Below are 23,086 nucleotides of genomic sequence, written 5' to 3'. Positions count from 1 at the left end.
GACCGGCGACTTTTGGAAACAGATACACACCGGCCCCTATAGATGCCCCTGGGCGCGGCGTCTGCAGAAAGAAACGCTCGCAAAACACCGCCTAGGGTGCGAAGGTTGCGAACAGCGGACGCTTCTTTCTTGCTTTTTTTTTTTTAAGAATGCAGCCCTTCCGAGATGCAATCTGCACGCAGTCACCTCCAGCGATGCCGCACCGGAGCCGGTAATGTCCCAGCGTCGCTGTCAGGGACCGGGCACGGTTGCTTCGTCTTTTGTTCCCAACACGTATACACCACCCCACCGCGGCCTCGAGTCGAAGCACGCGAAAGGCTGAACGCGAGGCTGCGTGTTTTCGACGCAGTTCAGCCAACCCGAAACGACGCCATCGAACACTCCGCACCGTGGCTTTTACGGAAAAAAAAGAAAGAAAGAGGAAAGAAAACGGTTGAAACATAATATATTCCGTAGGACATCGACGTTGGCCCCTTTCCCCACCTTTTCTATCTTTTTTTTCGTTCGGTATCCGCATTTTTCTCCGATGTAACGTTTCTTGAGGGCGATCGTTCCGTCGCCCACACTGTAACATAATTTTTTTTTAACATATGCGGTTTTACGTGCCAAAACCACTTTCTGATTATGAGGCACGCCGTAGTGGACGACTACTACGGAAGTTTCGACCACCTGGGGTTCTTTAATGTGCACCTAAATCTAAGTACACGGGTGTTTTCGCATTTCGCCCCCATCGAAATGCGGCCGCCGTGGCCGGGATTCGATCGCGCGACCTCGTGCTCAGCAGCCTAACACCATAGCCACTGAGCAACCACGGCGGGTAACATAATTTACACCCTTAAATGTGAAAAGGGGTGTAAATGTGTCTATAACTCACACCCTTAGGGTGTTATATTTATAATGGGCACCCTAAGGGAGTGAGTTATAAACACATTTACACCTCTTTTCGCTTTTTAGGGTGTAAATTACATTACAGTGCCCGGTTGGCGAGTCAAACTTGTCTAGCGTGGTCAGACAGACGGCCGATTTCGTCGCCATTGCTCGCAAGAAGTCGCAGCCCCCGCAACGCAAAAAAAATAAGACCGAGAGCGTCGATGCCTCATGCGGGCTCGTAACTAACAGGTCTCGATATGGACTGCCGATCATCTTTTTAAACGCCCAGGGTCCAAGCTTAAAGTGCACCCCAATGCACGGTATACACTTTTTTTTTTTCGCATTCCGTCCCCGTCAGAATGCGGGCCGCCATCGTCATTGCGATCCTGCCGAAGCACCAGAGAAAAGCACGGAATGAGCACAGCTCTATTCAGAGAGGCAGAGAGAGAGAGAGAGAGAGAGTCACGCAGCAGAGACAACGCAGTGCGGCCACAAGCGGGCGACAACCGTCGAACAGCCACAAACCGGCTGATCGCAGTCGTCGTCCCGTCTCCTGTACAAGGGCTCTCAGCTCTGCGCCCACTCCCACTCCCCGCAACAAATAATACGCGACATTCAATTGCACGCGTCAACATAGAGTCTGCTGAGGTCAACAAAAAACTCGGCAGAAACGCAACAGAAGCCCTAAAGCGATTTTGGTAAGGGATATGCTCGTACTGCCAGTCCCCCCCCCCTTTATGTCCTACCTCCGCCTTTCCATTTTTGGGCGCCTACGTAAAAAAAAGACTCGCCGTGCACACCCAGCTCGGGCCAGGCCGGCCCGTGGCAGGCCGTCTCATCGCAACAGGACTAGCACGAGCAGGAAGAACGAGAGAGAGAGAGAGAGAGAGCCGAGGAAGGAGTCAAGAAAACAGCGAAGACGACGGCGACGCCGGCATCGCGTTGTTTGGCCGGCGCTGATGGATCGGCGACTTGCGTCAGCGCGTCGCCGCCGAGTCGTCTCCAGCAACGAGCGACCGACCAGCGCACAGCGCCCTGGCAAGCAATATCGATACCCCACCGCACACCTCTTCTCTCCCGCCAATGCGGACGCCAGGAAGGACCTCCCCGAGAGCTGCTGCTGCTGGTATACCGTCTAGAGCGATGCTGTTGCAACTCCTGGTTACCATTCCACCTCTCCCCTTTGTTCATCACCTTCGCATTTTTGTTTTTCTGCCATCTTTTCTTTCTGCTTCTCCTTTTACGTCTCGGCGAAGACTTGACTCGGCTCTCCTCAAGCGCGTCGCGTCGGGCCTGCGGTGTAACAGCACGTCTTTGCGGGCGGGGGCCATCGCCGGAGATTTGATGAAGTACCTGCTATACACCGCCGCGGGTTCGCCTTGGGGTCCCCAGTGGCGGAGGAGCCTGACTGGCTCTGCCATTGTACGCGACTGCGCAATGGACTTTCCCGCGTGGCTCTGCGCGAGCCTTGCCTGTAGCTGTGTATGTACCTGCCTGTCCGTTCGTCCCCTCTGTCCATCCGTCCGTCACGCTTCTGCGAACAGGTTTCACGCGCGACTAGGGCTTTTTGTGATTATTTCCCTCTCAGTCGTATATGCCTCGAGAATGCTTAGAAGACAAGTCGTCTTTCACAGAGAGAGAGCGAGAGAGAGAGAGAGAGAGAGAGAGAGAGAGACCTCGCTGTAACGTCGTGTAGTCGTTGGGTCTTTTTTTTTTCGTGTTTCCTACATTTGCCGAGCTGACGCCTTCTTAGCGCTAGGCGCGTTTCTTCCTCTATTCAGGTTACTTCTTTTTTTTTTCTTTTTTGAACCAAGCTTCGTTCCCTCGTTCCCGTTGGCTCTCGAGAGGAAAGGACGCCGGTGACTGTACCTCGCCCGCGCCACTGCGAAGTCCGACTCGTCTGTCTGTTCCGTTGAGTTGCGAATTCCCACGGGGTTTGTCGGCACAACTGCCTGACGGCTCGGGCGTTACGTGGAAGGCTACAAGAAGACTCGGGAGGTTTCAGTAAACAGATTTCTCTATCGTTTTCCTTTCCCTCTTCTTACTTTCCGTTTATCGATCCCCGCTCGCGCGGCCACTTCCGAGGGCTGTTATCAGCATCGAGCCATGCCCGTCTCTCGCACAACACGAGTGCTGCTTCGGGACTTCGAATCAATCTTTTTTTTTCGGCGAGAGCTTTGCCCTACCGGACCAGTCGGCCATAGATACGCTGCGCCTAGCTTAGTGCATGCGAAAGATTAATGTCTTCTCTCTCCTTCTTTCTCTCTCTGTTTATCTCACTCCCCCTTCTCCCTGCCCATGCGTAGGGTAGCAAACTGGACAAAGTCTAGTTAACCTCGCACCCTTTCCTTCCTTTTTTCCTTCCTTCCTTCCTACCACTCTCTCTCTCTCTCTCTCTCTCTCTCGGCGAACGCGATTTCTGCGTTTGAATTGGAAGTGCTCGTGAGCTGCGTGACGGAGGTATGACGCGAAAGCAGTTGACCGTTCGCAAAAAAGTGTTGCTGCGCATGCGCGAGCAGCTGTACTTCCCAAGCACGCAATCTCCACCGCAGACTGGCAGAACGAACTACTGTTCTCATTCAAAACATCTTCGAAGCCCTTTGCCACCGGCGCACCCTGCACACACCTCTGCTTCGCCAGATCGAGTCTGTGGGTTAACTATGAGGAACTGGAATTCTCGCAGTAATGTGTTTTTTTAAAGCCCTTGTGGTCGCGCTTCCTGTCTGGAAGGAGGTGGGAGATACGCACTCGGACGGTTAAATCCAGTCTGCCAACGACACTAACTAGTAGGGAAACACCAGGTGGCGCTCGCTATTTTGCTAATAGTTTTCGCCACCACCTCATTTCAAAGGGGGCGCTAATAAATCATCATCATAATCTTCGTCGTCTTCGTCGTCGTCAATTGTGGCAGACGCACAGGGCCAGGTCACTGATTGAATCCACGCGTGTTTTGTCATGCTCAATTGCAGTGTTTGTGTGTCATAGCATGTATATATTGCGCTGTTTTAATTGGAGGCGTAGAGTGTATCTCTCCTGACACACATATACAGACAGATCCGTCCATCTAAAGCACGGCAATGCTATTCACCGCAATTAACCTTCATTTCCTTTCTTTCTATACATCATTAAAAAAAATAGGAAAGTTGCTCAGAGAACATATTAAAGAGATGTACATATACAGTCTGCTGCCCTCCTTCGTGCCCACTTTATGTTGCTGCGGCCACTCGAGTATTAACAACGTGCCTCTCTTAAGCTTGGACAATCATGCACACATAACCTGTGCCTGCGTTCTGAGCTGCAACGGGATTCCATGCCAAGACTGCGACTGCGTATATATCAGCGAGACAAGCAATTTCGAACAGCGGTTGAAGCAGCATGTCAATGATGTGAAAAGTAAAAAAGTCGGATCAAACGCCTTGTCATAACATGCAGGTGACTTGGGCCACATGATTGATTGGGATAACGTCAAGATATTAGATAAAGAAAGAAATTTGACTTCAAGACACCACTTGGAATCTCTCCTAATCCAAATGACAGATAGCACCCTCAACCGGAATGATGGAACCACCCCGGTCATCTACACGCGCTGCTTACGTCACATTTTACAGCCATACGAACATTGTATCGCACGTCCTTGAATAGACTAGAGCTGCATATACGCGTCATCACAAAAACAAAAGAACAAAAAAGGAAAGCCTGGTCGCGGTTCAATTACAAAAATAAATGTCCATTTGAGTTTTAACAGCACATCGCCGCTAATATTCTCCTATACCAGGGCAATCCGTATTGCAGTAACCTCGTCGGAGATCCTGCACAGGTAGACATTTTGCTAAATTATAGTAACTCTCCTGGATCTCATATGAACAGCTCAGTCGTCCCATCACGACATCGTTCGGAAAGCTGTGAATAAACTGATCATCGCCGCGCAAAAAAAAAAGAAAAAGCGGAGGTAAACCGCGCCGATACTTATTGATTGGCTTCCAGCATCCCAAATGCAGTTTCTGTAAGTGAGCTCGTCATAGAAGGATCATTTTGACAACCGGCGGCAGGTTCTCATCAGCATGCACACTGGCGTTTCCCATAACGGTGCACGTCAGAAATGTGACCGGAGCTCGACTGGAATCGAACCCAAGGACCACGCGATCAGCAGCCCAACGCGCAGCCACAGTTACCCAGCTACCGCGGCAGCGGGAAAACCGTGCTAATGAGCAGGCGGATATAATACGCACGGCGGATTCGACATCTTGGCGCAAATAACGGGGGGGGGGGGGGGGGGGGGGGGTTGGAAGAAAAAAGAAAACAGACAACAAAGAAGGCGCATAAAAGCCGACAGAACGGCGGGAGTCAAATGGGGTCCCGCAGATGAGTCTGGGTGGAGGTCAGGCGACGGAGCTCCTTCCGATAGGAGCCGATGAAGAAAGCGAGGGACGATTAAACCAAAGTCTCTAACGAAAAACACACGCACAGACAAAAGAAAGAAAAGCGAGACGCGACGGATAAAAGGCGGTGTACCGTACACGCGCTGGCGCTCTCTTGTACTTAGTGCTATAGAGAGAGAGAAAAGAAAACAGCGGGAAAGAAGTGGAGGAGGGGGGTTAGCTATCCCGAAGACTACGTCGATGACCTCCGGCTCCTCTGTGCAATACGGAATGAACGAAAATCAATGAAAGGTGGTGTGCAAGTGCGCGTGGCTTGGGGGTGGGGGGGTGGGGGGGGGGGGGGTAGCAACTAGAAGTCACGCCAGCGCGCGCGCAAGAACGGTTTCGCGAAACGGGATCAAACCGAATCGAAGCGGCAGCGACCAGCGCCAAAGAGGCTCGATCACAATCGACGAAAGAACGCCCAAGCGTTGTCGCATCGTCCGAGCGAGCGCGCGACAGACGCGACAGTCCCGCTTACTACATCGTCACGCGGCGGGCTGCTTTGTATTCCCGGAAGGCCAACGGTCCCCAAGGCAGGCAGGCAGGTCGCAAGCTATCTGGCCGCGACTCTCCCCTCACCCTCCCAATCCCCCTCCCCCCGCTGCCCTCTCTTCCTCCCGCTCATTTCACAAACTCTGAGAACCATTAAGCCGGGGAAGCGCACGACGGAAAAGAAAACAAAACCGTAGTGGGGAGGGGGTGTTGTGAAGGTGCAGGGCCGAGGGAGAGGGGGACGAGAGAGATTTAATGGAAACAGAATTAAACAAGAAGAAAACGCGGCGCGACCGAAACAAGTGTTCATCGCGGTGGCAACACTGCGTCCATCTGGCATGCTAATCCGGCGGAGGTCTCTTTCCCGCTTCACTTAGTTTTTTCTTCTAATCTCTCTCTCTCTCTTTCATTTGTGAAAGCGACGGCGGCCAGATCACCCTCCTTTCCGAGGCCTTTCACCCTCCATTTTGTTTTATGTATTGCTGCGCGACGCGAGAAGCGCGCGTTCCGGGGAGTTTGTCGTCACTGCATTATATTCCGCCATGATAAAGGAATAAGACGGAGATAGAGAGAATGCGCCGGAGAGCAACTGAGAGAGGGATATTGAGCAGAAAGGAGAGCGAAAGCCCGCCACCGCATACTCGGCGAGCTCCGAAAGAAGCCAGCGATATCGTCTATACCGTTGGCAGCAGCGAAAAGGGGTGAAGGTGGAAGTGGGGGAGGGGGGGGGGAGGGGGTGCAGAAGAAAAGGTGCGACAGGATGCATAGGCAGCGATCGGAAGTTGAGGTAGCAGGTAGTCTAAGCGATCTCTTTAAGCAATAACAAACAACAGAGAAGGATGTGGGGTACAGCAGAGTAAGGGAGATGGGTGGGGGGGGGGGGGGAGAGTTAAGAGCCGGCGGGGAGCGCAGAATTGCGCAGAGGATTAACGTCTCCCGATACCTTCTACCTCTTCGCGCCGGTCGTCTCTCGGGCGTCGCCGGGTGTACGGCGGATTATCGGGCGGCCACATCGCGCCGTCGAACGGTACAGCTCCCGCCGTCGCCGAAAGACCGCGTTGCGCAAAAAAAGAAGGGTGTCGTACCGCTCCGAGCAGGACGAACGGAAAGAGACGAAGGTGGCCGGGAGACGGGGAGAGCTTGGCGAGCCGGGCACAAAAAAACACCAAGAGGAAAGGAACGGAGAGGACAGTCGCAAAAAAGTAGAGCGGCGCGACCGACCCCGCGAGCAAGCTATAGCCCACCGTATAGAAACGCCGCTATAACACAAACCCCACCACCACCACTGGCACCACTACGTTCGTTGTACACCGCCGGGCCGCCGAGCGCCATCACCACCCGGTCGCGTTGCTGAGAGGTCATCGCGCCAAGGGTTTGTCTCCACGCGCCCTCGCTCGGTCTCTCGCGACGTCCGCAAGAGAAGCGTCGTCGCAGATTCCCGACCAGGCCGCGCGGTCCGCGTCGCCACCGACGGGACGCTAAGACGATAAAGCACGGCCCGGCCCGGGCCGGTCCGTTCGAAAGCGCCGATAGAGAGATACAGCGGGACACGCCAGGGACGAAAGAGCAAAACTATAACGAAATAAATGAGTAAAACAAGACTGGCTTGTCCCGAAGCCGCCTCTCGAATCGAGAGGCGGCCGGGGGATTCGATTGCGGTCGCCGAGTGTTACGGGGAAATTGTGACCACCAGGCGGCGGCGCCTTTTGTGTGTCGTATGGTAGCAGCGGGCCGCGCGCAAGCGGTTGCTTATACATACGTATATACGTTGGCCCCGGCGAGTCTTTTGATCTGAGGATTGGACCGGGCCGCCGTACACGGGAGCTCGCACGCGCGCGCGCTTTCCCGCAGCACGCCGCAGGTGGATTTATTCTTCTTGCGACAGTGGACAACGCGGTCTCTCTCTCCTTCTTTCCGTTTTGCTTCTCGTTTCATCGCGACCACTTGCTCTCCGCGTCCGTGTCCCGGCGAAGTGCTTCGCCGGGACACGCGATTTCGCGAGCGTCCCAGATTGATCACAGATGGAACGCGGCGGGCATACTGCGCGCGCGCGCGTCCTTCGCGAATGCGTCGCCGACCACACAGCGAATACCTGCAGGTGTCGGCGGCGCGGTTTTCATTCCGCGCTTGCGGAAATCGCGCATGCGCATTCGGCTTTCTTCTCAACAGAACCTGTCTATCGAAGGCAACAACAAGTAAACGGGAAGACTTTATACACGGGGCTTTTTAAGGCGGTAACAATTATCCGGATAATTAGGCGCCTTTCTGCCGTCGCCGTCGCCGTTATGTTCCGTGTGAGGGTGAGCAGGCGAACGCGGTTCGATCACGCGTGCACGGGCGAGGAACGCGACCCGGATGCGTGTTTTGTAAGAGCGTCGTTCCTATACCACGAGAAGACGCGAGGAAGATAAGCGTGACAAGCGAAACCTATTTTCAGTTGGGAACGCCACAAAACGAAATAGCTTTAATCGACGAGACTAACCGACACATTACACGAATGTTTCGCGTCCTTGCATAATCATGATTTGTACAAGGATATGCATACAATAGCATCTCGGTGGAAAGTACAGAGAAGACAACAGATAGCGAGCAGTACTTCTATAACAGCTTGTTAAAGGATGTGTGACACGCACACACTTTTTTCTCTCATGTCTAAACCGCTACATATCTCTCTTGTTGCGCCTGAGCAACCGGCCAAATTTCTGCTTTTTGTTAAGTAATTCCTTAGCTATGCTATTTGCCTACACTCTAAAAACAGTTGCACCTTTTCGGGTGTATATTTGTCCCACAACGATAATCGTCATCTGTCTTGCCCGCGTTTCCTTTCTTTAACGCTGCGAGCCCGGTACTTCCCAGTCACGAACGGCATGCGCGTTATCAGTGTGACGCAGCATTCTCGACAGGAAAGTAGCGAGCGCCGAGTTTTCAAGAAACGAAACGCAAGCAAGACAGATGACGATTATTGTTGCGGGACAAATATACACCCCTAAGGGTGCAAACTGTTTTTAGAGTGTATGCCTCACCGTATGAAGTATGCGTATTACCGCGATACCGGAAACGAAGACAGAAAAGAGCAGCACCAGTGATAAAATCTCGAGGCGCTATACGTTCGACCACAGAGCACTACACTATTCTTCCAGCGGAGAAAAGAAGCGACACACTTAGCAGCTTTCGGTATGCGTATGGTGGCGGCAAACTTCAGATGTTCTTCGTGGTTTCCTAAATTTCGAGTAGTTATTTGGCAGAGTAGGAAAAAAAAAAAGCCACCACGAGTCAAACGGAACGCGAACCATATGCTACATATCTAGCCCAATACGCGCGAATATTCGTGTCAGCGCCGACGGAGATAAGTTACGCTCCTGCGCAGTTTACGCTCCAAGGGAGCGGCCGTCCTGCGCCGATAAAAGCCAGCCGTATAACCCTTCCGTGCAAGGCATAGATAGCCACTGGCCGAGAAGCCGTTTACTAGTGCAGACGGAACGTCGTCGTAAGATGTGCGCGCGCGAGAGAGAGAGGCACTTTCGCGCGCATACGCACATACTCCCCCCTCTGACGTCTCCACATAACGCCTTTGACAGACACATATCTCTCGGTCACTCGACACACAACGGGTCAGCGGCGAGCTCTCGGCGAATTCCGACCTTTGCGCTTGCGCGCCCGCGCAGGTATAGGTCTCCACGGCGTTGTTCCTACCGCGCGCGCAGCGTGATTTTACGAGCTTCGAGAGCACTGCGTCGCACTTGGCCTAAAGCGGGCATTTTTTTCTTTTCTCTCTTTTTTTTTTATTACGGGCCGCGAGCGACCGCGTAAAAGCGAGCCTGCCCAAGGATCGCCGTAAAACCCTTTCGCCAGCCTCTGCACAGTCTCAGCATTTACCTGCAATCAGCGGCGCGGTGGGATAATGTTCGGAGAAAATGGGCCGCACGGATGTGATGAGGTCGAGAACGCTTTCTCCTTAAGGGTCGCGTTCGTTCGCTCGTTCCGATATCGCTGAAGTCTGAGTGCGGGCTACTTGGTGAGGCGCCATTTTTATGGACTGGAGGAGCAATTCAGTACGTCACACACACACAAACACTAACGCTCATTCAATGCACACGATACGTCGCTGGAAGCGCGCGCACAAGTCACATACACACACATGTATGTATGTATGAATGTATGTATGTATGTATGTATGTATGTATGTATGTATGTATGTATGTATGTATGTATGTATGTATGTATGTATGTATGTATGTATGTATGTATGTATGTATGTATGTATGTTCAGACTATTGTACTCTATACAATCTCGCCTCTGAAGACTTTACTTACGCGCGTCATGGGCGCACCAATAGGACCGTCGGACGAGCGGCGAAAATGCCACGCTCCAGTGAGTTTGCCTACCGATTACAATCTTAAACGTCCACTTGCCGGTGAAAGTTGCCAGCCGATCGGATCGAGCTTACCGAAGACCGCGGTCGTTGAGAAATGAGAGGCGGCAGTGTCAGAGTCGGGCACGACACCCTGCTTTCTCCTTGCATTTGTTTTTGTTTTCTATTCTGCGTCAATTATCGCGACGTCCAAGTGCCTATCGCACACGTGCAATCGCCAATGCTCTAGGTTAGCGCTCAGCAATTGCCGCAAAAAACATCGAACACCACTAGACGTTTCAATGCCTGTCCTCACCTTGGCCTGCATCAAAAGTTACATCTTTCTGGTACAGTGAGTAGGGATCTCTACCTCAAAAAAAAAAAATGCATGAGGTTCATTTTGTTAAATCTCAACAGTATATTAATTGAGGGCAACAATAATCAACAAAGAAACAACCGAAGTTCTATATCGACTTTTATAACGGCCACAGGGCAGTGACAAGGACTATCCCTTGTGCATGACAGGCAGGCAGACCGAAATAATGCAACAAGGAAGAACACATTTGAGTGATTCATTAATGGAGCTTATGGTTCCAAGCAGAAGCTCCCGTATGAATTTTCACTGTATAGGTATCTTTACCGTGCGCCAAAATATAAATAATGAAGAATCCTTGCAGAAATTAAGCAACTCGAATTGTATTTCAACAGAAAGTATGTTGGATGAACTAGAAAGTCAACAGAAATGTAACCATAAGTTCTATGCCATTTTTTTGTTTTTTTCGAAGTGAATAGGAAACAAGAAGGAAACGCAGCGCGGCAAACTCGGACCGTCTTTTCAGTTGCCTCACCGCATCGCTCGACGTCAACCTCCCGCCAAAAAAAATATCTGCTTCGCATCTTATCTGTCACGTGCCGCGTACGACCCCCGGCGGCTTTCCCCTTTCCCCTTCCTTCTTTCTGCCTTTTCCGTCTTTTATCCGGGGCAGACCATCTCTTCATTTCTCTTCTCCCAGACAAACCGCAAAGCAGGGCAAAAATCACAACAGTCCTCACTCGGTCACAACGAGCACGCGCGCGCCGCAGGTATTGCAAATGAGCAGCCTCGATTCTGATTTGCTAGCACGTGCAGCATGTGCAGTGAACAAAAAAAAAGAAGGAAACGGTGTGACTTACGGTGCGTTCGAGATGAAAAGAACGATTCCCTTCTTTTCGTGACGTCGTCCAACCACACTATACGGGAAGGGGTTAACGGTGCCGGTGTACACTACGCTGGGGCGACGCGAACGGCCACAGCCTTTGCGGCGACGCGGGGATAAGAGCATCTACTAATCAAGACGCTAAACCCAACACGGACAGTCGGTGTACGAGCGGGGCCGTTAGCCTCTCGATCTCTACGCCAGTTGTGGATGGCCCATTATTTATTTCGCCCGAATGTGGGTTTATCTCCGCCAGCGGTCTCTCGGCGGACTGCGCCGATGCGTACGGAGTGCATATACGCTGCCGACTACACCACGCCGTACACAAAGCGGACGTCTTGTGGTCGACATGGTTAGACGGGCCCCGCTTCTGTGTGAGCCCGCTGGGCTTCGTTGCAGTGGAAGAAAGGTTTTAGTGTTTTAGACCTGGCCGCGCTGGTTTCCGCGCTCCCTTCGTAAAAAAGATGAGATGAGCACAACGTGGATTAGGATGTCAGGGACGTCTTTTATATCGTGCATGATATGTATATGCCGATATGCTTCACCTCCCCCCCCCCCCCCCTTATATAGTCTATGGAAGCCAAACGAGACAGAAGATCAGACGAAGACGGAAACACGGCGTTGAGAGACAGTGACCAAACAAGGGATGTGACGTCAACGGAGCCAATCTCTCAACAGGGCAACAAATGCTTACTTATAATGGGCAAAGTCTTTAGATAAAGAGAGAGAGAGAGAAAGGCAAAGGAAAGGCAGGAAGGTTAACCAGAGATTATCTCCGGTTGGCTACCCTGTACTGGGGGAGGGGAAAGGGGATGCAATAGGTGAGAAAGAAAGAAGGACGAAAAAGAAACGAAAAAAAAAAACCTAAGCACACACATGCACGTATACACGAACTATTTCTGTGGGCACTGTCAAGCAGCCCTCAAAGGCATTCCTAGTCTTACGCAGTGCCACCATACAGTCGTACGCCACACAGTGTACTGTCACAATTTGTCAGAAAGTCCCGTGTCTTTCAAGTATCGCAGCAGCGCCTTCATAGCAGATCGCGCTGATGTTCGCGTAGGCCAGGTTCCAAGGATCTTTAGAGAGAGAGAGAGAGAGAAAGGCAAAGGAAAGACAGGGAGGTTAACCAGAGATAAGGATCTTTAGCGTAATTCAAAACGACAGGGACGTGACAGAAACACAGGACAGCGCTATCCTTCGCTGTCCTGTGTCTCTTTCACGTCCGTGTCGTTTTGAATTGTGCTAAAGGCTTTGCCATTATGAGTAAACCGTACCAACTAGCCCAGGAATCAGCCTTGTAGAACAAACGATTCTTTCGACTGCAACTTCAACTGCTGCAATTTCGACAGCGACTTTGCCTGCAACTGCGACAGTTCGATCACTGCTGAAAGCCTATGCAGGCGACGCGCGTTGGATCGCAGTGGTAGGTCCACTGTTTCTTTGAGACGTGTGACCGGAGTTTCAGCCGTACTGGTAACCTTGGTGTGATTAGTTGGCTGTTGTTGCCTCCATTTTTGTGGTTACGGACATCGTTCAGCGGTAACGGCGTCCCCGCCGCTATGCTGTATAGTATCGCTGGACCAATAAAATTGGGCAATTTCTCTCGTCTTCTCACCGGAACCAACTGTTGAGAAGTGAGTGGTGATCGACGGATTCCACGAAGTAAGAACGCAACGTCCCGATTGTCATTAAGAGCAGGCCCTTTCTAGCTTTCTGATAAACAGCGCGGAAAAAATCGGGCACGTGATCTACAATGTCAACCTTTCACGAACAGGCGAATACGGAGGGATCCTACACGGCAGGTTGGTATCGCAAAAAAAGAAAAGACGTTACAAAGAATAGTCGATGAACTACACAAGAAGCGGGCATTTCATGCGGAAGTTAGGTTTCAAACTAGTGCCGCATGTCACCTGCACAGGAAGCAAAAGTCCCTTTGGCAAATTCTCCCTTCGCCTCTTTCTCTCAGCTGCAATAAACAAGATGCTTCTCTTGCGTTCAACCCCCCCCCCCCTCCCCGCGCTGATGCACGTCAGGGCTTTACCACCTATCGGTAATGTTATGCGGTGAAGACGCAGTACGGGGATACGCAGAGTGACATCCGTGCGAAACGGGCACAAGAACAGAAATAGCTGTATCTGCTCAATGCCTGCAAATTTATTGCCATTCGCGTAATGCTAATTTGGGATACTTAACAGTATGAAAACTTAACGCAACTTGTGCCGTAATATGTTCTCTCAGCTTATTTGAGCGTCGAATACGTACTTGCTCTCCCAAGTTAGCACTTATCGCTTTATATGCGTAAGCATCGTCATCGTCACCCATCATGCGCCTCTTTCTTTCCCCCTTCCCCTAACGCCGAGTAGCTGGCTAGAGGAATATACCTCAGACCGACCTCTCTGCATTCCGTATCATTCAACTTCTCTCTCTCTCTCGTGATTTAATGTGAAATAATTCTACATAAGATGTTGATTAATGTTTTAGTAGCTGTATTTAGAAGTCTCTTTAGCAAATAACTTTTTGATGATATTAGAATTCGCGAACTTATCCCAATTCACTGGCGCTATCGTCATCACAGCGCTTCTGTCATTTATTATGTGCGCGTAGCAGCAACGTTACCTATACTTCTATTAACAAAACTTCAGCGTCTAGATTTTTCATGACACTAACCTCGCCAGTAGGCGACGGATATTAGTTTCCTAACTATCAGGTTGCCGCCTTCGATTGCGTGGCAGAGCTCTGTTCGAGATCTAGCTTAGGTTCGAAAGACGGCACCGGAAGCAAGCGTTTTACTGTAGACGCTGGCGAAGGTTCTGCCTTATATTGCGGTGTTTAAATAAGTTACGATCTCTGGTCACGCTGAATGCTTAACGCTGCACCACGTTCAAGGAAGTTTAGGCGTGACTGCACGCTACACCTACTGTCGTTACCAGAATGCCCAAGCGCAGCCAAGGGCAAAGCTACCACTTATGGGGACATCTTGTGGCAAAGTGCAAAACCAGCGGGCGTCAATGTTGCTACATACCCAGCATTCTTCTTGGCACCCCAAAAGTAAGAAAAAGGAATACAATAAGCACTCCGATACTACTGTAACGTTATGGCAGAAAACAAGAACACGGTTTCGTTTTGCAAAAAATAGTTCCTTGTTCGTTTCTTCGAAGATCGTATTACAAGATGTGGCGCGCCATTGACAGTTTCTCGCATCATAGCCTCCGGTATCTCAAAAATGTCACCCCAGTGACACTTAAAACAGAGGGTCACTTAGAGAGCTCCACTTTACCAATAGTTGGGAGCAGCTAACTATTCAAGCTAAGGGGCGCGCGGTTCTCGTCAACTTTCCTTAATTGCACGCAGGCAAAGCAACAGGCACGGAGAAGCAATAATGCCCCAGCAAAAGTTGTCCACGCTCTTCAACAACAACAGGCATGCCACGACGATCCGAATGTGGTGCGCTCCGCCTCAGTGGGCCACTCGACCCCTATGCATTACCGCGAGATTCAGCAGGTATTGTAAAAAAATCCCGGAAGTTATGATCACACAAGAACGTTGGTCTGCGCCTAGGAGATACAGTATGTATAGCGTATGCGACAGTGCACCGAAAACTCGCTGCCTTACACAGACGTCATCTAATCGGTAGCCGCACATCAAGTATAGCAAGACCCCAAATTCTCATCGCCTATACTGAAATAGCTGGCGGTTTTGTTTGATATCGCCGTTCCATCGAGCCTCCTTCGCCGGATCAAAAAAAAAAAAGCACTGCAGCCCCCCTCGAAAAGGCCACTGCCCGGTCGGTGGCCACGCGAGCCGTAAAGCACCGGCTATCGCTGGCCGCTCCAGAGCGAATAGCGCGCAGGTCGAAGTGGAACAGTACCGGAGGGAATAGAGAAGAGATTAGGAATAGATACAAGAAATTCAACAACGCCCCGCAATAAAAAAGAAAAGAAAGAAGCAAAGGCACAACCTTTGCAACAGCAACCGGAAACATTTTCAGAAACACCCAAGCGGCCGCAGGACTGAGGAGGGACCGTTCGCGACCGGACTTGGTCCTTCTTTCTTTCATTCCGGCGCATTCCTGCGCGCTTATCGGCGCATCGCTTCCTCAATCATTTATTCCGTTCGGACTGGTATACACAGCTCCTTCTCTATCTTTCTTTCTTTCTTTAATTTATTCGTCTCCCGCTCGTTTTAATCTTCGACGCGTCGCTCCTTTGATACCTGATTTACCATTGCTCTCCCGACGGCGTTAACTGTATAAGACGGCGTTCATCCCGGACTTCGCGAGGGACGATTTAGTTTTACACAATGTGCCACACAACCACAAACTCGACCTTTACTTCTTTCGCTAACGGGGAGCAGCCATTTCAAGAGAGCGTATCTCGCGTGTAATGGGCCAGAGTCGCGTGGCGAGGGAAAGATACAGATTCGTCAAACAGGTTTCCGTCGGCCGAAACTCCGTGCGTTGCGGCCCTTCTGCTGACTGATCTCGCAAGACCCTGTTGCTGTAGCTTTCTTTTCTTTTCTTTCTTTCGTAACTTACTGTAGCGAGGCGACGCGCGATGTGTGATGGATTACAAAGCGACCGTATACTTGCAATGATGGTTCGGCAATGACGATATCTCGTGGCTGTTGGTTGCTACGCGCATACATAATCTGGCGAAGGCGACCAGCTCGTGTTCAATTCGCTTTCGCCTACGTCTCTGGCAATCAGCCGGAGTGATTACGGAAAGAATGTTGCACTCAGCTCATTTGCTTGTTGCCGCATCAACGACATGCTAGTGATAATGGCGACGATTCTGCGACAGAAGTCACCACTATACCGCGACACGTTATGTCTTATGTAGAAAGCACGCAATGTTCCTTACGTAATGGTGCCGATGACGCTTTTATTAAGCAAAATGACGACGTCATTTGTCTGCCTCAAGACGTCGCTGTCTGATCAACGAGAGCGTCCTCTGTTTGAGACAGTGTCGTATGCTCAAGTCTAGAAGAGCAGAGCAACTCTTCGCAGCTTACACTCCGGAATTCACATGTTATGACAAACGAGGGTATTAAAGGAAGCGAAGCCCGTGCTGCTATTCACATATAATTACTGATAAGGCTCACGTTTATGCAAATTCTGGGCTTTTGCGATCTACTAGACAAAATTTCCTCACTGCTTGTATGAGGCCGCCTGGAAAACGCATGTATACCAGGGCTTACACACGGAGCGTAGAACATTATCAAGTGGAAAGCGGGGACAGCTGCTATTTGTGTAATACAACTGCACAGTACTCATATACAATCCAATTCTTTAGCCGAAATGATGAGCCTTAGATTAGCAAAACGAAGCGCGAGCCGTTTTTTTTTTTTAATATGAATAGTTCGTCACCAACGGCTGCCGTGCTTTGCGAGGAACACCCACAGTCCCTATTACCTCGTGCTATTCATGCAAACGTAGGTACAAGTACACTACAGATAAATCTTAACGATACGCACGGAACTCTCATGATATATATATATATATATATATATATATATATATATATATATATATATATATATATACACACCGTTGCGACGAATGCGCACCAAATCTTTGGCTCTTCAAGCAGGTGGCGCCCTCTAACGTCTAGATCTGAAGTAACGAGCGCACCTACGCGCCAGAAACACGGCCGACTTCCACTAAAACATGCGTACAAACTAAAACAAAGCTCTATAGTCGTAAGCAATGACCCATTCATTCGTAGTTTCCTTTTGCTACGCAGTTCTGCGCTTTGCCTGACCTTTTATGAACCGGTGTATTGCTGCTCCTTCGTGACAGGCGTTTTGCCCGCACAACATTCTTGTTCCGCCGGCAAGCCGAACCGCAGGTTTGCAGGAGCACCACGAAAGGAAAGCGGGAGGCTGTGCTGCGACGGTTCTCAAAACTAAGTGGTTGCACTTTCCACGCACCATTATCTATGATGGACCTGCCGCATTTCGAACGTATAGCACGCTACAGCACTGTGAAGGCGCGTTACTAGCAATGCGAAAGTCAACGGCACGGAGAGAAACAGCTGCGTGTGGAAACATTTGCATGGCTGAAATTCAGGCGGCTTGAGCTACAATTAATCTCAGAAAACGCTGCCACTATCACCGCAGACGAGTCGTGCACGTACAGGCTGCAGTTTCTTCTGACTTGCGCACGGAAATCAAATCTCGCCGGTCAGCTCAGATAGTGTAGTTCAAGTGTGCTTCGGTGATATCGTATCATCGACGCTGCAGGTCAGTTTTGTTATCTGTTAGCAGTGTGTTTAAAGAGGCTGGCTGGTTCATCTTTACAATAAAACACAAACAGCACGACACAGGTCGAGCGAGCACAGGACAGAGCGCTATGTCCTGCGCTCTTTACTCGCTCGTCCTGTGTCGCGCTGTTTTTTTATTATTATTTGTCAACAGCATTGACCATCGTAGCTGGAACATGTGCCCATCCTGAGTAGAGGGCTACAATTAAATACAACCGCCTTGGTATAATTGGAGCATATGTTAAAGATAAATTGCGCGCATAGCATGTTTTCTTACCGAAAATAACGCAACGTGCGAAAATTTGCAAACGTAAGAGGAGGGCAAAGTTCACACGGTTCTTGCAGCAAAATCTTGCAACCCGTAAAGTATCCAAAACGACAGACTTAAAGGGACAGAATAGCCGGGATAAATCCCTTTATAATACTGAATTATTATTTTTTCAGATTGCGGTTCCGCTTATTCGGTTTGATAAGGACGGTTATATAGTATCAGCAGCGGAATCCAACGGCAAGGTGTTCATTCTCTGAATTTCGAGAGCTAATCACTGCTTCTGCAATGCGTCACTGGTGTGAATGTATTATGTCGTGTGTTCGCGTCGTTTTTTGCTCGCAGGAAGTTGTGAAAACTCGGTTAACTTGAACCCCCGGTTCATTTAGAACGGAACGCTATCCACGTTTGCAGATACGTCGGTGTGCTACGGTCCATGAACATGTCACCACGTGTTTAACGGTGTTTACCACCATGTGAAAACCCACAACTTCAGGGAGGGCTAGTGCGGGAAATTCGCGGTGGCGGCGCCACCTTCTGCCATTACTGCGGCGTCTCTTCTCACTTATAAATCAGGTCACCGCGAACGAAAGGGCCGATATTTTTGGTATCCTAGAAATGTAACTGACAAATCAATCGGAACTTCATAGTCATCCTTAGTGTCTCTTTTAAGAGAAAATCGTTCGAGAACTATAAAGAGGAACAGACGAAAAACAAAAACAAGAATCACTTGCGAATGAATAGAACCAAACTGCAGGCACCCGCAAGACCTCATAAATAACGTCACAACGATTACGCAAAGTCCACATAACCGAGCAGCGCCTTAAGCATATCACACGGCTTGACGCGCTCCAGCGCCTTCCTTAAAACTAAGCGCCGCCATGCACTCGTGGAAACCAACCACATTGCAGCGCGCCGGAGCGTCCGAGCGCGTCGCACCTCGATTTCGGCCTTTGACCAATTGAGCTGTCTAGCGGGGCGCCTCTTCTATCGCAGTTTAGCGGGTTGGTCGAAGGCGTCACGTCGCTAATACCTGCACAGTAAGCACCACCAATATCGAGAACACGGCGAACACACAAAGGGTCTGAGCCTCATTTTCGTATAGCTGATAAAGAACACCAAAGAGCGAGGCGAAGGAAACCACAGGAATATGGATTATGCTGTCAGCCGTATCGTGTTGGCTATCGGCATTATAATCGCGCGGAGTAGGTATAGAACAAAATTTTAAAAAGCACCTGGGTAAAGCGATGAGACTGCTCTTGCATGAACAAGTAGGCGACGAGGAAGTTTTTTTTCGCCCCAATTTCGAGATCAATGACCGATCCCATTAGTCAGAACGCCATTGCCGTGTCGAGATGTTCTCAAGTCAGCAGCTGTCGTAAGCAATTACGTGTATTTATAAGGGAGTAAGCTTGAAAGGCAGCTCATGAATTCAACTCGAAGGAACAGTTATTTACAACTGTAAAGAGAGTATGATGGACGTCATGCCACCAAAACGTTTTGCAGAGTGTATTCGATTGTCTCTGGCGAAAAGGTACCGGCAGCGAAGCTTTCGCGCAATGCGCGCGGAACATGCAAAATCACGCGCAGATCAATCTGACTTTAAATGTATACGGTTAACAGAACAGTATCTGCATATTTCAGAAGCCGTTTCCCGCGTCTGAAATGTCACCAATCTGAGATACGGTAAAACAAAAACCACGTTGCGCAGAGTCTCTCAAGCGAGAAAGAACCGATAACAACGGAAGACACCTATACATGTCTTGACATGAACATCAAGAGAGCTACGTACATCTGTATCAAATGCCATAGATAAACCTATGGGGGTGTAAAACCGAGCAACATTCAACGAAAGGGGTAACAATGTTCCAACTCTTTGCTTCTCACGTGAGTGTAAGTTAAAGCAGAGTTCAACCTTTTCTTTACATGAATTCACGAAGTGACACGAATAACCGCCCTTTTCTTTACGCATTCAAGCTGCCCGAATGTTGCCGATGAAATTAATATTTTCCACTTGGCGTACAAGCTCTGCAATAAGATAGATAGAAGTGGTAGCAGACGTTTCCTCGGGACAACTAAAGTGCTAACTCGTCGAGCCCGTAGGTGCCAGCGAAGGTGGTCTCACAGAAAATTGTGGCAGTGTTGCGGAGAATCTTTCAAAACTAGCCTTTAGCCGCGTTCTATATAGCAGGCACTAGAAGCGTACAATAACGCTTTAATGCGGATAGTTGCTCGTGAAGTGCGAGTGTGAACGCAAGTGTGAACGGAAGGCAAAGAACGTCGAAACAGCTCCCGTTCATAATAGCAGCGTTAGGAGTCACGAACAATAGGCAGTAGGAATGATGACCAGCGGCTCCTGGGAAAATGACCTCGCTTCTCAATAAGCCAATGAGGGAAAGGTTGAAGAGAGAAAAAAATGGAGCACAACTGCCTACAATTCAATCCCATGAGGTGTCCAGAGGAAGTGACCGCAACTTTCTGTCGCCGTTAACGTCTGGTCAACAGTTCTGCGCAAACTCCACCTGGCGGCAGTAAATAAACAGTCGGCGATGAAATTCCTACCATTTCCCATATCAAGCGGATCAATATACCAGGATAATCGGACTGACACCCTAGGGTCAGACGAAAACTGACCACCGGTCAACGGTGGACGTCTGCCGGAAGTGCCTCAAGAGCGGGAAGAGCGCCAGTTCTGAAACCTTCTTCGCACTATCACCAAAATGTCGCATCATAACTTGGATGTAGATAGGGTCTCGACAGTGCCCGAGTTGTCATATTCAAGTGTTTTCCCAGGGAGTCACTCAGCGGTTCCAGCAACGCGCTGGAGCAGACAGGTACGAGCAAGAGTCGAAAGCGTCATCTCGGAAATAACGTGCTCGCCACTCACACTCTATGAATGTCCTTTTCTGTCACAGGGGAATGACGCCGCCCCGGAACAAAAACCTGCCACAATGGAATGCAGCGACAGCAAAGGCATGACTCGTGAGTGACCACCACTCGGACCCGACCATCATCTGGACGAACTAGTCAACGGAGATCAAAGTAAGGGGCAACACGTCGAAGGAGAGGCGAAACTGATTCCAGACAGCGCGAAGATCGCCAGTGACCGTTAATCGGACGTGCGTGACGAAGGATCGAGCACCGACGGGAACGCGCTGTCCGTCACATGGCGTCCGGCGAACGCTCACCTTTCATGTCAGGCAACCACGGTAGGTGTTGAGGCGGCGCGGCGGGGGCGGCATGGCCCGCTGCGACGCCCTGCAGGGCGGCTAGGTCCCCGTTGACTACGCCGCCTCCGCCGGCCGCGCACGCCGATGTCCACCAGAGGCGGCGGGCAGCCAAAGCGGCCGCCGCTGCCGCCGTCCACGCCTGGAGGTGCGCCAGCAAGCACGCCGGCTGGGACCCTTCGTCCAAAGTTCGCGGAGCGCGCAGCTCGCTCACTCCTCCTCCTCGTCCCGCGGCTCCTTTCAACGTCGTCGCACCACACACATCACCGACGACGCCGCCGCCGGACGAGGGCCAGCGGTCAACGCGGCGGTCCTCACGGCTCGCACATCCGGAGACGCCGCCGCCCACAACACTTCTTCCGGTCGACGATGCCAAGTCCGGTCGAGCGAAGGGGAACAGTGTTCCAACGTCCACCTTGTCGGAGAGTCAAAAGCGCGCGCGCGCGCCCACCACAGAAGACAGGCGAGAGCACTTCTAGTAGCACGCGGCCGCTCGACGGACCAGGAGCAGCGCGCGTCCGAGCGGGCCGAGCGAAGCCGAAGACCGCGTGGCTCGCGAGTCGGCGCACAATGCGGCGGCGGGAGAGAGGCTCGCGACGGCAGGCCAGCGCGAGCCAGCGCGGAGTGACAGCGGGGAGCGGGCGTCGAGCGCGGCAGGACAGGGCGGTGCGCGACGGGCGGGCGAGCGGGCGCTGTCCCTCCGCCTGGTGGCGAGCCGGAGAACCGGCGCTTTGCCGCCGGCCGCACCGACCGGGGGGAGAGTACGGTGGTCCCCCGCGCCCGGTCACCACCACGCAGCCGCCTCGAGGAGAGGAGGAGGAGGCCCCCGGTGGTGCCCGCGACGCCCGGCTACGGGCGGACCCCCCCCTCCGCGCGAACGCTACCGGCGCGCGCTGCGGGCAGGGGCGCTACGGCTACCCGCGCACTCGCGCGCGCGCTACGGCCACCGGCGGCGCAACTCGGCCCCGAGAACGCCGAGGAGAGGAGGACGAAGAGCGCGGCGGAGATGCCGCGCCCCGGAGGAGAGCGGCGAGAAGGGAGCCGCAACTGCCGGAGTTGCGGGAGCGTGGTGATGCCGAAGAGGAGCGTGGCGTCCCCCCCACGGCTGGTCAATCTCTCTTCTCTCGTCGAGAGAGAGAGAGGAGGTGGGAGACAGGGGCCGAACCCCACGTCCGGGGCGCTGCGGAGGCGCTCTTCTCCCTCTCCTTTTCCTTTCAGCCCCGCGGGGGACAGCGCGGCGTGCGTCCTCCTCGCCGAAGTCCGGAGAGGTAGAGGACCGTTCTTTCTTGCACTATGCTCTTCTCGCTTCGGAGTTCGGGCTCACCCCTCTCCGCTTCGCTCATCGACGCTCGGCGTTCGAGTGTAGGACTCGGTCCTCCTTTCTCGCCTTCTTACGGCGCAGAGGGGTGGAAGAGGACGAGGGCAGCGCTCCTTAGCACGCAGCCGCGCGGTTCGGCCCCCGCGCGTTTTGTCTCTGATGCGGAGAGCGGCGCGTCCGTCGTCAGAGGCGGCGGCGACAGCGGCAACAGCAGCTGAGTCGCGATCGCGCTGACTAGCGGAGCAATAGAAAAGAAAGATTCGGGCGAGCGCTTACAGCGGAACCGATGCAGTGAACGCCCGAAGCCTGTCGGCTGGATAGGAAAATACTTTTTTCTTTTCTCTGCGCCACGCAGCCTTTCCTCTCACCGTGCCCTTTGACGTAGAGGAGTCTCTGCGCCTTCTCTCTCTCTCTGTTCTCGCCTGTGTACTCTTTTTTTGCCTTCTTTTCCCGAGTACACTCGCGGGGTCTCTCCCGTGGACCCGGGGCTTTGATGGGCGCTCCGGTCTAATTAGAGTTGCGACGTCTCCTTCGTCCGGCCGACGTCGCGAGGGAAAAAAAAAGAAATGCGAGAGGTCGCCGTTGGTTTCTGCGCGCGGTCTCCCTTTCAAAGACTTCTCGGAAATGCGGCGGCGGCAGCAGCCCCCTTCGTAGGCAGCATTTGCCTCACTGCCTTTGC

At 51.7% G+C, this 23,086-nt stretch overlaps 1 protein-coding gene across 7 annotated transcripts in view; it reads right to left on the bottom strand.

The window, feature by feature from the left end:
* Positions 1–23,086, bottom strand: part of Cph (BCL11 transcription factor chronophage) — a 592,695-nt gene that overhangs the window by 117,650 nt on the left and 451,959 nt on the right. The window contains exon 1 of one of the 7 annotated variants that reach the window (XM_070521712.1): positions 21,051–22,104. The exons of the other annotated variants lie outside the window; for them this stretch is intronic. Within the exon in view, the coding sequence (XP_070377813.1) occupies positions 21,051–21,057 (7 nt within the window). The 5' untranslated portion in view covers positions 21,058–22,104. Of the gene's footprint in view, positions 1–21,050; positions 22,105–23,086 lie in introns of those variants that run through there. 7 annotated transcript variants of the gene reach the window in all.

This window comes from Dermacentor albipictus, chromosome 7, assembly GCF_038994185.2.
Source record: "Dermacentor albipictus isolate Rhodes 1998 colony chromosome 7, USDA_Dalb.pri_finalv2, whole genome shotgun sequence".
NCBI lineage: Eukaryota > Metazoa > Arthropoda > Arachnida > Ixodida > Ixodidae > Dermacentor > Dermacentor albipictus.
This window is presented reverse-complemented; position numbering and strand designations above follow the sequence as displayed.